Here is a 15,288-nt window from a genome sequence, read left to right as displayed (position 1 = left end):
AAAAAAATTAAAAAAATCACAGGAAAATGCTGAAAGTGAATCAGAAATGACTGGAAATTATAACAATAAGTAAAAGATCCTAAAAAGCACAGGGCTGAGGATGAACTTGAGATAGAGCTTTTTGGGTGGTTGTCAACTCTTTACTTGTTTAATAATACAGGCAGACATTTTATCCATTTTTAAAACATACACCAAAATATATTCTAATGGAGTGATTTGGGGTTTATTGTGACTTTTAACTCAAAATACAAATTACTTTGTCTCCAGAGTAATTCCTTCATACATCAGGATCCCAGCAGACAACAAATGCACCAGCCTGTCACACTGCCTGCTCTCATAAACAAAATATATAGAGCTCATAGTTAAGTTCCCACAGCCTATAATGTGGGGTCGACCGTGTAAGCTAAAGGCTATGAAGTAGATAGTGATGCCTTAGACAAAAATGCAATAAAGGCAGCCAGGAAAACAAATAGCTACATTTGCACTTTTTAGTGAGGCCGACAAAGTTTTGCCGTCGCCTTCTAACAGTTCATGATTCGGTACGGACCAACACGAACATGGCATTTTGAGGAGAGAGCTCTGAGTGGTCATAGTGTGTGCTCACTAAAGTGCTAATGCAGGTTGCGCAAGTGTATGGAGTTCTGTTCAGTCATTCTTAATGGCTTTCAGCATCAACTGTAATCATTTATGACAAACACACTCTTCCTCTCTCTAAAATGACCTTGTGCGTGTTCTGTCGCACCACGCAGCACTTTATTTCATCACACACTTTTTAGACAGCTCCCCAATTTCAGCCATACAAGCGACAGGTGTACACATGACATAACCATGCCATGATGTGTGAATTTCTGGATGTATGTACTCACGTCAGTATTCACACTTAGACTGTGCACTTTGTCTACAGACTTCACACATGAATGCATACTGTATATAAGCCCCGCATGTAGGCACGTGGATCCGCACTACATTTGGACCAGCAGTCTGTTCAATTCCAGTTTGTGTGCGTGCATTTGTGCATATTTGTGTGTCTGTGTGTGTGGAGAACAGCTGCGATATAGAGCCTGTCGTGGGCGTGAGTTAATTAGTGCAGAAGATGATTGTGTTATTTGGACGGCCGACCAGCACTGGGGTTCAAAGTGAAGGGAGGCAGGTGAGCTTGTACGGCCTGCAGCTGCATGTTAAACAACTCAAATGGAATCACAGAAGTCCCGCACGAGGGGATGAAGAGTGAGCGAGAGAGGGATGGAGGGAAGGTGAGAGAGTAGACTGCTATAAACGAGGCCAGATAAACAAAATGAGCATCAGCAGTCGGCGAGTAACTTAAATTCGCCATGTCTTTGCGTGGAACTTTCTGACAGTGTTTCCACATCAAATCAGTGCTGTGAAAGCAGTTTGATGCTTTGGCTGTGCATATGTTGTTTAAGAGGCGTCCTGCAGCACACAGATTGTAAACTATTAATACGCCCTTAAGCTTACTACTACATTACTTCTATTTTAAAGTATGGTGATCTCTATTAATTACAAAACTGATGTAGTAAAGGTGTGTTCAGATGCACCGAAAAGGGAATTATTTTTTCTGTCTGCTTTTGTTTAAGCAGTGCAACTATATTTTTGGCATATGCAAATTTAGCATGGGCTAGATAGATAGTTTTTTTGCAAAAGCCTTGATCCACCCCTAATTTCTTTTTACCTTGCCAGGAAAATTCAGAAATAGGTGCACCAATCATATTTATTTTTCAGCACAGCCTGAACTCTCTTAGACAAGCTTTCTTGTAATTTAAGTAGTCTTCAGGAATATTTCTCAGACTTCTTGAAGGTCATTCAAAGCTGTTCTTTGGATGTTGGCAGTTGTTGTTCTGCTTTCTATAAAGATGATTGTAGACTGCTTCCATAATGTTGAGGTCTGGGAACTGGGAAGGCCAATTCATGACTGGCTGTGTTTCTTTGTGTGTTTTTACTGCCTTTGCAGTGTGTTTGTGATCATTGCCATGCTGAAAAATGACGCTGTTGCTTTCCAGATGGTATTAAAAGGTGGATCAAAATCTTACTGTGCTTTTCTGCATTTATAACTTTGACAGACGTCAAGTTTGATGCTGAAATCCAACCTCAAAAGACCTTCAGAAAGTATAAAGAATTATTCCTCAAGAGCACAATAACAATTAGTTATATAGTCTGGGTCTGTGGGGGCAAAATATAAACAAAAGAGTCGTGCCATAAGATGTAAGAGCTACATGACACTTCCCTTTTGCTTGTTTCATTCTCTACACGTGTGATGAATTTTTGCAGCTACTCATATTCTCTTTGCGCTGTATCTGAGCACACCTTCAAACAGAGCAAACTCTCGTGTACCTGCATTGACTGTAAGGAACCCATCCACAAGATGCGCATACAGTAGTGTTGCATTAGAAAATAAGATTTCAGAAGCAGACATTTCAGTTGATGTGCAGAGTGCATGGCAACACTGACTGTGTACCAATTCAGCATCCAAACATCTACAGTTAATTACAACAATCACAGCAAAACTCTCAGATTAGTAAATAAGGCTCTGACATGCTTAATTGCACTGCACAAGTCTGTCTTCTAAATATGAAGACTATGCTTTTCAACACACCTGTGACTCTAATCTCAGCTGTAAAAGCTGTAAAAGATGACTCAGGTCAGTGGGTGGATGCAAGTGGTTCATACCTGCTCTGGCTGGTAAGCATTGGACAGCGGTGTCACCATCCAGATGATGTTGAGGTTGGTGAGGGCAGCGCTGGTGGTAAAGGAGCAGGGCAGGATGGCTGCTTGGCCACGAGCCACCTGGACACTGCGCTGGGACATTGTCACATCTAGTGCCTGCACACAGACTGCAGGAGAAAAAAAGAGTCAGTGATCAGCGTCTTGATTCTCAAAAGAAAAGCACATGCAGTACCAAACGAAACAGAGAGAAAGAGAGGGAGAGCGAGCGAGAGAGATGAGCAGATGTCTAAATTCAGAAATTCTCCCCGAAACTCCCAACAGATGTATCTTTGCACTTTGTAAGAAAAGCAGCATCTTCAAAAGGTTTCCTGAAGGCTATTAGATCCCCTAAATCCCTAAAAATGAGAACGCTTGCTTTAGTGTGTGAGTAACAGAAACGCACACACACACACACACAGACAGACGATACGAGAAATCCAAAGCTAAAACGCTGCCATGTACAATATCTTTAATATGTGACATTTTTTTTACAGCTTTTTCATCTTTACAGCAAAACAAACATGATTTCCTGAGAGCCAAACTCCTCGTCTGAGATGCTTTTGACAACTAACAAACAAGGCTGCACTGAGAGGGATCACATGAAATACGTAATGTGCAATTAAATGGGGGAAAAAAATGATAAGATGACACGAGATGTTAATTTTATTCCTCTCCTAAAACAGCAACATCTGAATCTGTGCATACTGAATGATGAGAGTAATGTTAGATTTGTTGCTTCCTCTCAAAGTAAACAACTAAGGAGCCACTTTCCTCATCTGGACTCAGCTGCCATCCACAACAGACCCACAAAGACAGATATGTACATGCTGCATCCTATTTCGAGACCGGCTAAAGACATTAAAGCCTAAATTAAGTTAGATCTCCCCCGCAAGCATGTATCCATGTCCAAAAAACCCCATTGGGAAGTAATCTTATCTAAACACGGTGAGGAGGATGATGCGCTGATATGATTACAGATAATTGATCATGTCATGTGAATCGCCCTTGTCAGTGGTAATGTAAAATGAGGATCTTAGCATTAATCAATAGTAGGAACCACCAGGATGTCAATTATGGTTTGTAGTCAAGAGTCAAGCTAGATCCCAAGTGCAAGCAATGACCACACTGCGCAATCGAATATATATGAGTAATTATTAACATTATGATAAGGAAACGAATATAAGAATTTTTTCCCATCTACTGACTCGCTTCTGCCTACTTTTGAATATCAGTGTAATATTTTCGAGCTGACAGACTGCCTGTTGCTCTCTGCCTGTCTGTCCAAAACCTGCTGGACTTCCTACGCTTTCTTTCTGCTGGCAGACACAACAGGCCCTGCAGGCTCAGAGCTGGGCCAGGGGAGATATGCAGCACTCAAACTGCTTCACTCAGTTCTGCTTTGTCAAAGATATATACTCATAAAAAAAGAGAGTCACCCCCCACCCCTACAAAAAATGCAAGCAATTTCATTTATATGCAATATTTAGAGACGCGGGATTCTTCGTTGTTGCTCACTTGACTGACGTGTGCAATCTGCAGCCCCTGTCATAAAAACAGTAAGCAGCAAAGATTTAGCTTGCTGCTCTAATCTGAACTTCCTCTGTCCACTGTGTATGTAGTGTTCACTTTCTGCAAGGAATCAATCTTTGTTCTTAATGGGGGATTAACAGCACAGAGGAAGAAGTTCATGCGAAGAGCTGCGGCCTTAACAAGAATGCGCGATTGCATTGGCAACATGAGATCAAGTGCAAGTGTGTTTTCTCAGTGGCCACATAGGTATTAAATGTGCTTGATTTAAGGGAAGCAGAAAGGCAGAGAAAGACTAAAGTACAGAAAGAAAGAAAGAATTAAAGATCCTAGAGGAATGAAGATAGAAGGAGCATCTTATCATCTGTAAGCCCCCTCCAAGGCAGCAGTCTCTCAAGCCCACAACAGCTGGAGGGCTCATTTCAAAACACTGGATTAGGGAACCTCTGCGCACAGAGCCTGTAAGCTCCCACGACCAAAGCAAACTCACACACACACACACCAAACATCACAAACAAGCACCAACACGCAGTGCCAGCGAAACCAGTGCAGTACATATGCCGTGCACTGTGCCCTCTCAACTCACAGGCACATGCGTGACATACTGCTCACTACAATCTACACACTCAGACTTTAATCAATGTATGTCATTGGTGACATGTATGTTAGCCCTTTGGGGACACATCTAAAGGACAGGGACGAGAAGTATGGTATTGCTTGGCATTGCCTCATTATTGCGCACACTTCTGCCAAAGCTTTATCCCAGCTTCACTCAAGCATGTCTGGTAGACCGTCGCTCTTCCAGAATCCATCCTGTAATGGGTTCAATATGTAAGGGATGAACAGTAAGCCAGACACAGTCAAACATAACCACCCGCATTTAAAAAAAAAAAAAAACGAAATAAAAAATCAGTACAGTATTGTATTATAGCTCCAAAGGAGCCACTATGGCTGAGGTAAACCATGTTTTCTAATCGCTAGCAGAAAACAATAAAGTACAAACTGATTTCAGGAAATAATCAAAGACAGGTCAGGGCTTGATACAGTAGTCCTGACATTATTTTTGCTGTAGTCTAAGATATTTTGCATTTATGACCAGCACTGAGTGAAGCAAAGAGTCATCCATTCTGGCCTTTAAGGCCAAATTTATCACATTTGATACATGAGTTTTGGAGACTTCTACATCATTAGTGGGATTCTTTACAATATATACTTAATTTTCAAAAAAATAAAAAAAAAATAATTCTGGCTTGAAAGGGTTCATTTCTGCAGGCTAATGTGCACAGTTGTGACGTAAACATGCTATCACTCTCTCTAGGTTTTACCGCGTAAGCTTTATCATTTTCCTGTTGACAAACATCCCGTTCCCTCCTGCTGTCAATTCCAGCCCAGAGGCGCCCCGAGGCCGAGGCCAGCCTGACTGGTACGAAGCTGCACAGAGTAACTATGCTAATCTCTGAGGCTGACCCCTGGCTGCCCACAGTTATGTTTAACTGTAACAGAGCAGCGCCGCATTGTCTCCTATAGTATTACTCACCTGTGGCAGTGTTCTATTGTTGTGGGATCGTACACATTTTACATTTTCAGAGAAAAATAGCTTTTATTTAATCAAAACAGAATATGTTTGTGCTATGTTATTTCCATTAAAGGAACTACAAGTTGCTGACTAGATAAGATTTGGGTTGGGAATGCGGAAGGAATTTTTAAAAAAGAGTGTACAGTAAAGAAAAATGTTGGCGTGCATGAAGTATGAGTAGTAACAGATGAGTAGGTGGAGGAGAAGAACACGAGAACGATGCGAGGAGGGGCAGGTAGGAGAAAAAGAAAACAACATAAAAAAGAAAGTGAAACAGAGGAGGGCATGAGGGAGCAGAGAGGATGCCGGTGTTTCCAGAAAGGCCTAATTGATAAAGTCACCTGAGGCAGTGCCAGCAGTCAAGGAGAGAACCAACAGTATGGCTCTGTTAAGTGTCAAAACCGCTGTTGATTAATGCATGAGAAAAGCATGCACCTCGGAGAAGAAAAAGCTTTGTGTCTGATTCTGTGTGTGTGTGTGTGTGTGCTTACTCTATCAGTCAAGCTAAAGTGGAGGCATGATTGGATGGAGAACAAATGCAGGCTGGATGCAACACTTCCTCTCTCTCACTCTTGCACTCGCAGTCGCTCACACACAAACACACACACACAGAATCCCTGCCTGGCAAGTCATTTGCATTCTGTGATTTTATTCATGTGGCTCTTTTATTCATAGGCTCTACTTTTATTCCAGTTTCAAACAGATGCCCGCGATGCAGTGATGAGCCCCTGGCAAAGCCTCAATGCACAGAGACAGCCACACACCTATACATGCATAAACCTGGTTAAGTGAAGTAATTGATGATAGCAAAGGCATTACTAAAGAGAGGGAAGAGCGCACACATTAACTCGTGTGCGAAGACACAACTTTATTTTAAATCTGTTCAAAGACAATTAAGAGGCGAGAGCATCACATATCTACTACTTCAGGGATGACAGTTGGTAACTAGGATCACACTTAGTTCTGTGTCCTGCACATGCACAATAGAGGTGAGTCTCCAGCAAGCGCTTGGGAAAAAATTAACATGAAAAACCATAAAATTAATCACACAGTTACAAATACATCTGCACATGGATTCGTGTATTCCGACACCTGTGCCCACACACAAACAGAGCTGCGTGTCCTGTTCTTTTGCAGAACACCCAGGGGCTTCATGATGAGCTGTGTACATGCGAGTAGCGGACCCCGCGTTGTTGCCACTGCCTGCAAGGCACCAGGGCGAACCGACAGGCGGGCAAAGACAGGTTATTTTGCGAAACTCAGGTGGCGTAATTGTGTACCCAGCTGCTCGATGGCAACCCATCAAGCGCTGTGCTCACAGCACTGCTGAGGTACAAATTAATGAACGCCATTCTAAAGACATGTCTGAAAGTCTAGTCAATTCTTTGTTTGTCGAATTTAATAAACTATAACATTTAATTTTAGGAAATTCTACTTTTAGTTGTTTCACCCTCGTATCTCTGCTAAGTCAGAAGGTTGGAAGCAGGTGCTCTGTTTCTTTGTAGAGGTAAATAAATCACCAATGTTTGTTTTTACAAACAGAATATTATCATATATGCTGGACGATACTGCAAACTCTGGTATTGATCCAATACCAAGTGAATACAGGGCCATTATTGTCAAACATACAAAGGCAGGTTATGTAGGGGAGAGCAGTGTGCTATGATCTATGAGATGAATCATCATCAAATTATTTTAATAACCACTAAACCACTGTGATTTTTACTTTCCATAATAGTTATTCACAGAATCAAATATACCTTTTAGCTTTCCGTGTATTTTGAAACTGGGTTTTTTGGAGACGTGGAATGGAAATGTGCCTGTCTCTAAACAACTTCTGTTGTTTAAATGTGCTGTAGGCTATAAATAAAATAGACGTGGCAGTCAACACACAACTGTTCAGGCATTTTTCATAGTTTGTGTCTAAGGAATATATTTTTCATTTTCAATAAAATAACTTTTTTGCCACAATTCAGTGGGCTTAATATATTATCTGATTATAGCCTCTAGGTAAAATAACAGCTACAGATGACCACTAACACTATCTTTATAGTTCGTGCTTAACATGTATTTAATGTTAAAGTGTGACTGCATAATAAGAGCGATGTACTGTACATGTACTGAACTTAGAAGATAGAAACATACTAAAGTATCGATCTCATCACAGATCGATCTGATACCAATACCAATATTGGTATCACTACTATCTATAGTTGGATCGATTTGATCATTTCTGTCAATCAGCTGTTTTGTTTGCGTTAGACAGATGCAGGTTAGCTGGTTCCCCTTTGAGCTTTTTCTAAGCTTGAAGCAAAACAGCAAACTTATAGTGTTACCTATTTTCTCTAAAGCTGGAAGATGACATTCTGCCTTAGAGTAAACAAACTGAAGCTTAGGGCAGGCTTGCCCATAGGGACTGCATTACTAAAGGTCCTCATTCATATTTTACAAGGAAATGTTGGTCTTGTGTACTTTGTTCAGAGCACACAAGCCTCTGTTAACAACTAAACACAATTGACTGAAACAGCTCCACACCTGTCTTGTATCTCAGGTCAAGTCTTGTGCATATTTCATTTTAACTGCATGATGAGAATGACAATAAAAATTCAGACATACACATAAGTACAGAGAAAAGGGACTGTACAGCAGGGTGAACTAGGGAAACTCATTTTTGGTCATTAAAAGTCTCAGAACAGGTGTCAGTTTAACCCTTTATCACCTGAGTATCATGCAGGCTGCCTGGACGATCTTTCAATTTTGGCTGTAAATTTACAAAATAGTTCCCATCTTTAGGGGACCGTTTGAATTTTCCCAATTGCTCAGAATGGTTGAGGAGTTAGCAAACTGTAAAATCTTAGCAGAGCTTAGTTTTCTGTCTGCTTTCAAACAGCATTACCAAATATTTCCGTAAAGCTCGCCCTGTCTTCTATCAAAAACCATTTGAATTTTGTCTTTAGCAGAAACGTTAATGGAGCTACGATCATATAAAGAGCCCTTACACAGTGGGCCTGGGCCAAAGGTACAAGGAAAACAAGACAAGGGGTTAGGGTCTGGCAGAGGTTTTGTTCACATAACATAGCGCATTTAATCTTTCCTTTCCTTTCCTCAATTATTCCTTCATCAGTGTGTCTGACAAACGCTCACCCAGTGAAAGAGCCTTAAAAATCTCTCGCTCATCCTCTCTCATCCCCTGCCCCGCCCATCCCAGCTGACCCATTAGCCACAGCAGCCGACTCCCAAACAGGGCCCGCTGACTAGCCTACATAGCTTAATACTCTTTTCTAAACTGTACCGAGTCTGACAAGCACAGCTTAGTGTGTTCCCAAACTACTATAAACATCAGGCTGAAGCATGTCGTTTGAACGTGTTAGTTGTAGCGATGCTTATAAAGTTCACAATTCTCAAGCTATTCAGCATTACAGTGACTCAAATGTGCAGCACATTAAGAAAAGTTGAGAAAATGTAAATAATGGTGGCGGTGTTGGGATGAGACATACATTTCTGACTTATATATATATATATATAATATAGATATATATATATATTATATTCGAATACATTAAAATATATATATATATATATATATATATATATATATATATTATATATATATATAAGTAAACATATAAACACTTATTCCAACTTGCTCTTCATGTTGGACTACTCGGAGGCATGTCATCATACTACCATCCTAGCATGCCACCATCCACACCTGCAGATAGTCACAAGTAAAAAAGAAAAGTGGTTTTAAGTGATGGGCCCAAGACTTTTGTAGATAAACTGAGGGGAAGTTATTGCGATCGAGTTGACGGGTGATCAGCCAAACTAGTGTGGCTCGGCTGTGTGCACCGAGTGAGCAGAAGGTTGAAGTAGGCCACTGCCCTCGTGCACAGATAAGCCTGAGCACTGGAAGACTGCTGCTAAAGCAGCAAACAGATGGCTCTGCACATGCAGCCCTGGACACAGCTTCACAAGCACATGCACACACACATACACACAAACACAATGTCCGAAAACATACCAATTTCACTGTAGTAGAATTGTCACAAACATACACCTCTAATCTAAAATAGCCTTCACACACTCCCTGACAGCACAAACAGGTAATAAAACCCTCAGCTTTGCGTGCCGCTCCACGTGGTTTCGCGTGACAGCTGAAGAGTCAGACCTGAATTTTTAGAAAGAAACGCACTCTTTTCCCCGTCACCCATCAGCCAACTCGCAGCCTTCATACCGACTCTGTATGGGGTAACTCCATCTCTGGCAGACTTACACATTTGGCAAACCTGTCACTGTGTCTGCACTAAATCTGACATCCTGGCGAGCGTGCTGATCTACCAGTAAGATGACATGATTGGCGTGTGACTCCATTTTGCAGTTTGGCAGCTTCCATCTTGAAGTCTCTTTTAACTTGTTGACAATGGCTTGGTTCTGCTAAAGACATCCACATAAAAAGCCAATCGTGCTTTGTGTCTGGTATTCATGTACAGTAAGTTAGCAAGATCATTGCTCTTCAAATTGCAGCACTCAAAAGATGAAGTGTTTTTACAATTATGTAATTTTGCCTCTGTACACCATCACAGTGGGTTTTAAATCAAACAATCAATATGTGACTAAAGTGGAGACTTGGAGCTTTAATTCAACAGGTTTGACAAAAGTATATCACTCTTTAGGGATTACAGGTATTTTTACTCCTACCTCCTGAATTTAAGAGGGTCATAAGTAAGCAGAGAGCCCAGCATGACTTTTATTATAAGGATTGTTTTTAGCACTTTAATAAAAATGAAAATCCTTTTCAGTCAACACTTCCGTAAGTCCACAAGCCACGGGCATCGCCAAATGCTGTCTTTGTTCTTCCTGGCCTTCACTGCATCCGTCTTCAGTTGCTGCCTGTTTTTGGGTCATTCAGTTTTACGCTCAGTGACTGTGAAGTGAGCTCTGTTGGGTTGACATCAGGTCACAGGATTAGTCATTGAAGATACTATACTGGTTTTGGTGAGAAAGTGCCAAACACTATACCCTTTGTTGCCGTTAATGAGTATTATCTCATTAACGACAACAGTATTATTATGTCATCAAATGAGGTCAGACTCCTGCGCTGTCATGTGACAGTGACGTTACAGGTTAACCCAGTAATCAAAGCCTAACAGTCTCCCAGCCAGAACCATCAGATAACACTAGAGGACTATTCCTAGCACTAGCATTTAGCCTAAGGTAACCTTGTCTGATTCCTCAGCTAGTAATTGGCTTGTAGGCAGATATTCTTCTTTCTCTAACTTGCTTTACCCTCCTTTGTTCTTTTCTTTGCTGCCTTTCTCACTGATTGTTCCTGGTTTGATCTCTCCTTATCGGTATCTACCGCCCTTTCTTGTGTAACCTCACTACAGCTGTTCTCTGAATGAAGACAGCGATTTCAAGCCCGCCATCCCCGGCTGAGCCACCTGGGAGTGGTAGCACTTCTGAAGGAGATTTGGTCAGTACGGTTCTGTGGCGGTAAGGGTTTATAGTGCTTTATCCTCCGTTCCTGCATGGCTCACCTTAAACAGGAACTCTAGCTCAACTCAGTGACACATGTGGATTAGCAGAGGAAAGCAAAGAAAAAGGCTAGAATACACAGCATAGCATACTTGATAGCCTGCTTGGTTAATCTAAAAATGATTGCTGTTCCTGTTACAAATTTGTAGAATGTATTTTTTGACAGCAATTTGAGAGAAAGTAAGATAACTGACCAGAAACGTCTTTACTTTTTTTAAGTGTTAATAAAAATGTAATGGATCACTGGGATTTCAAATACGGCCCATCAATTAAGAGTGTGTTGTTTGTCACGCAACTGTATAACGCAGGACAGTGTAAAATGTGAAATGAGATCCTTTATCACAGGCGGGTCATTGTAGTTAAGGGGTGTGTAAACATTTCACATGCACACACTCAGCAGAATGGGAAATTTCATTTAAATAGGGTTAAAGGCTGGAATAAAAAATGTGAAGCTTTAAAATTAGACTTCTGCTATCAAATAATCATCTGTATTAAACAGATCTAGTATGTTTAGTACAAAAATGATTTTACTATGAGTTTGCGAATGTTGTTTCTCTTTTGCAGGATCTGAATAGACAAAACAGGAGGCAATAAGCTGGAACTGCTACCAAAAGACAGCAAAATGTCAGTAAGAATAAAATCAGGGGATGCGACAGAGACCAGACCCCTTTCCTCAAAGATTTATAATATTTATATATCTGCAGTTTTACCAACTGGGTGTCAGCGGTGACATTCCTGGAAAAAAAATGCTGTAACACAGTGATCCAGACACTTGGATAATATTCTCTGAGGCCTCGCTGAGGGTTAAGTTAGTGCTATTACAAGCCACACAATTTGCTCTGCTGCTGCTTAACATTAAAAACATTTCACTGGTAAGCTGACTATTGTTTTAAAGTCACAGGAAATACACTGACCTTATTATGTGACCCTCCAGATGGGCTTCGAAACAAGGAAACACTTATTTTTTTGTTATTCATCCGCAGATCGGTTTAAAAATGAGCAGGAAATACTGAATGATGACGAGCTGGCTGTGCACCTCCAACTCATTAGAGAAGTAAAGAAGGAAGATGTGAGATCTACTGATGCATTTTGTAAATATGATTTAAACTGTTGTTTTCTCTCCTGTAGCTGGACAGGATGTCTTCTTCCAGATAGGCAGGCTGACTGACAACACTGATTAAGATATTTTTGACTGTGTCACAAATATATTTAAATATATCCTAAAATATTTCTTCATTAATCTTTTTTTAAATACAAGTTAATGCAGACACCCAGACTGACAGTAGATGTGATGAACAACGTCTCCCAGCACTTATTCACACAAACTGTACCATGTTTAAAGTAGTTCATAGTTGTGTTGGAAGGAAGCTGTGTTGCACCACCAGCAGTTATGTGCATGCTTCCATTCAGAGGCACAGCATTACTCACCTGGGAGAAATCATGAGTGCCTTTACTATTTAAAAGACTGGTCACTGATGCACATCAGGACTGAGACGGGAAACATGAACAGCAAGATTTTTTTTTCCTATTGAAACTTTTAAATTTTGATGGGACTTTGAAAACAGATCACCAGTTTTCTTTTCTATTTCTTTTTTTTTTTTTACATTTTGCCTCACTTGCCTCTCAGCGCTTCCACAGTTTGAAGATTTGCCATTACCAATAGTACCTACAGGTGTCACCAATTCAACAATGACTCAGGTACTTCAGATGCAACAGGAATGATAAGCATGCACTTTATAAAGATAAACTCGCAGCTTTTTTTCTTTCTCCCTTCACTTGGAAACACTCTTCTGTCCCCAAAATTAAAAACAGCAAATCTTTCATAATGCATGCACGCTTCCTACGTATTTACTTTCACTTTTATTGATCATATTATATCTGAAAGAGCTAAAAACTCACTGACTGCCTCTCATCAGCTGTTACCGGCACATAGGCACACAAAAACCGACATACCCAATGTCTCAAAGGTTGGTCGTTTTCACCGTGCGCAGCTGCTCCAAGCTGATTCCTCTATGACATGTGAACAGCCAAGTAATGCATTTAGTTACTTAGAGAAGAAGGAAAAAACATTGATTAAAAACAATGCTTTAATCTCTTGTTCTCCTTTCACTGACATCATTCATAGATCATCACAGTCACCTTTTGATGTTTTTTTTTTCATTAATCCAAAGGAGGGAATGAATGAGGTGCATTTTATTTCAAAATAGCATTTCCCATTTCCAAATGTAAAGAAGCACTCATGATGAATAGTGTGCTGAGGGATGGCATTTTCTAGTTGCGAATACACTCATAAGTCATATTGAAATTCAGATGATGTGTTCTGTCATTGTGTGATTGACGATACATAAGCATTTCTAATAATAGAAGAGCTTAGCTTTCTCCTGCTCGGTATCAAAACATGGGTTTACATATAAATCTGTTTGTACCCTTTATTATTCATAAATATATTAGTGTAGGACATGGCAGACACTATACTGCTTTCTGCGTTGTCATAACTCTCAGAAGTATAAACTGTGGGGCATATGAAATGTTGATTTTAGAAAAGGAAAAAAAACTCCAAACATGCCTCTGTATGGGCACTTTTGCTCTTTTTTTCTTTTTTCCTAATATTTTCGATGTGGGCCTATGACTAGGTGTTGACCAACATTGGAGTACTTTCATAGATATTCTGCTTTTGAATGTTTGATATAGGTCAAGTGCTGGCTCAGCAAACACTGGGAACGAGCCTGCATTTTCATTCTGCACGCTGGTCAAATTTACATCCCATTTCATTCAGAGGGAACTTTACAGTACTGTAACACACACATATACACGAAGATGCACAGGCCCCACATCGTTCTCCTACGATTCAGCAAAAAAAATAGCTCTTAAAAAAAAAGAAAAAAAGAAATCAACACAAATGTGCTGACTGTGTGCTCTTTGGGCAACGAAGACTCTTTCGTAGACAGCAAAAGAAGCCAGAAAGTCAAACGCAACAATCTCTGAACGCTGAAGATACGTTTTTTACAATCTAATGAGTTAGAACCAAGTCATCAGGATGTTCACTTGCCTCGTGTAAAGAGTTTGAAGAGAAAAGGATGTGTCTGACATTTCTACTACAGTATCCCATTGGTTTAGCACGACAACACATCACAAATACAATATAATTCAAATTATATTGCCAAATTCATATGTACAGTCAAATATAAATGACAGTTTCAACTAATAAACAGCAGCACTATATTCTAACTTTCAATTGCTGAGAAATATTTTAAAAGAAATTCATTTACTTTTAACTTAAAGTCTCACTGAGACCTCACAAGTACCTCAGTGCAGCCTCTGTCGCCCCTGCATCCGCCATGGCAGCACTTTGGGAGTTAGATAATGCCGTTGTCAGTCAGTGACCTCTTCCTCGGTAACAGGCACCACATAAGCTTCCCTCTGTGTGTGTAAGTACGCATGTGCTTGATTGAGCAGAGCCCCGATGCCGAGCACATCTGCTCCGGACGCCCCTGGCACTGCCATATGGCTGGCAAACATGCCTCCTACTCCTTCCTCACAAAGAGGGAGTTTGCAATGAAAAGAAAAAATGAGTAAAAATGAGCGCAAGTGCATGACAGAGAAAAAAGGTGAGGCAGAGCCAGGGAAGGAAGGCAGTAGTAAGTAACAGCTGATGAGCGCGGAGCTGCATGTGCTGCTCATTTGACTGGGTGAACAGATCCACTCCACCTCCATACGCACTAATGTTTTAAACACCCTGACATGACTGAATTCTTCCAGCCACACCGAGTCCAGGTTAAATACTCATTACATAACAGCAATTCTCAGCCACAGTCTTTACCTGACTGGGGTTGTAAAGGAGAGGGTAAATGAGTCGGCCTTACGACATTATTTTGGGAAGTGCGGTGAGCTTAGTGTCTCATATCCTGGTTTAACCTGTACATGAGATG

The 15,288-nt window shown here is 40.6% G+C and overlaps 1 protein-coding gene across 2 annotated transcripts in view; it reads right to left on the bottom strand.

The window, feature by feature from the left end:
- igsf11 (immunoglobulin superfamily member 11) overlaps positions 1-15,288 on the bottom strand; it is a 118,335-nt gene that overhangs the window by 18,703 nt on the left and 84,344 nt on the right. The window contains exons 3-4 of one of the 2 annotated variants that reach the window (XM_005939599.3): positions 2,686-2,849; positions 2,350-2,358 (exon numbers count right to left, since the gene is read on the bottom strand). In XM_005939599.3, coding sequence (XP_005939661.1) covers positions 2,350-2,358; positions 2,686-2,849 — 173 coding nt within the window. The remainder of the gene's footprint in view (positions 1-2,349; positions 2,359-2,685; positions 2,850-15,288) is intronic. The other variant, XM_005939600.3, reaches the window with a different exon arrangement.

Source organism: Haplochromis burtoni, unplaced genomic scaffold, assembly GCF_018398535.1.
Source record: "Haplochromis burtoni strain Fernald_Lab_line unplaced genomic scaffold, NCSU_Asbu1 Contig_270, whole genome shotgun sequence".
Lineage (NCBI taxonomy): Eukaryota > Metazoa > Chordata > Actinopteri > Cichliformes > Cichlidae > Haplochromis > Haplochromis burtoni.
Note: the sequence above shows the minus strand (reverse complement) of the source record. Positions and strands in the feature narration are given on the sequence as shown.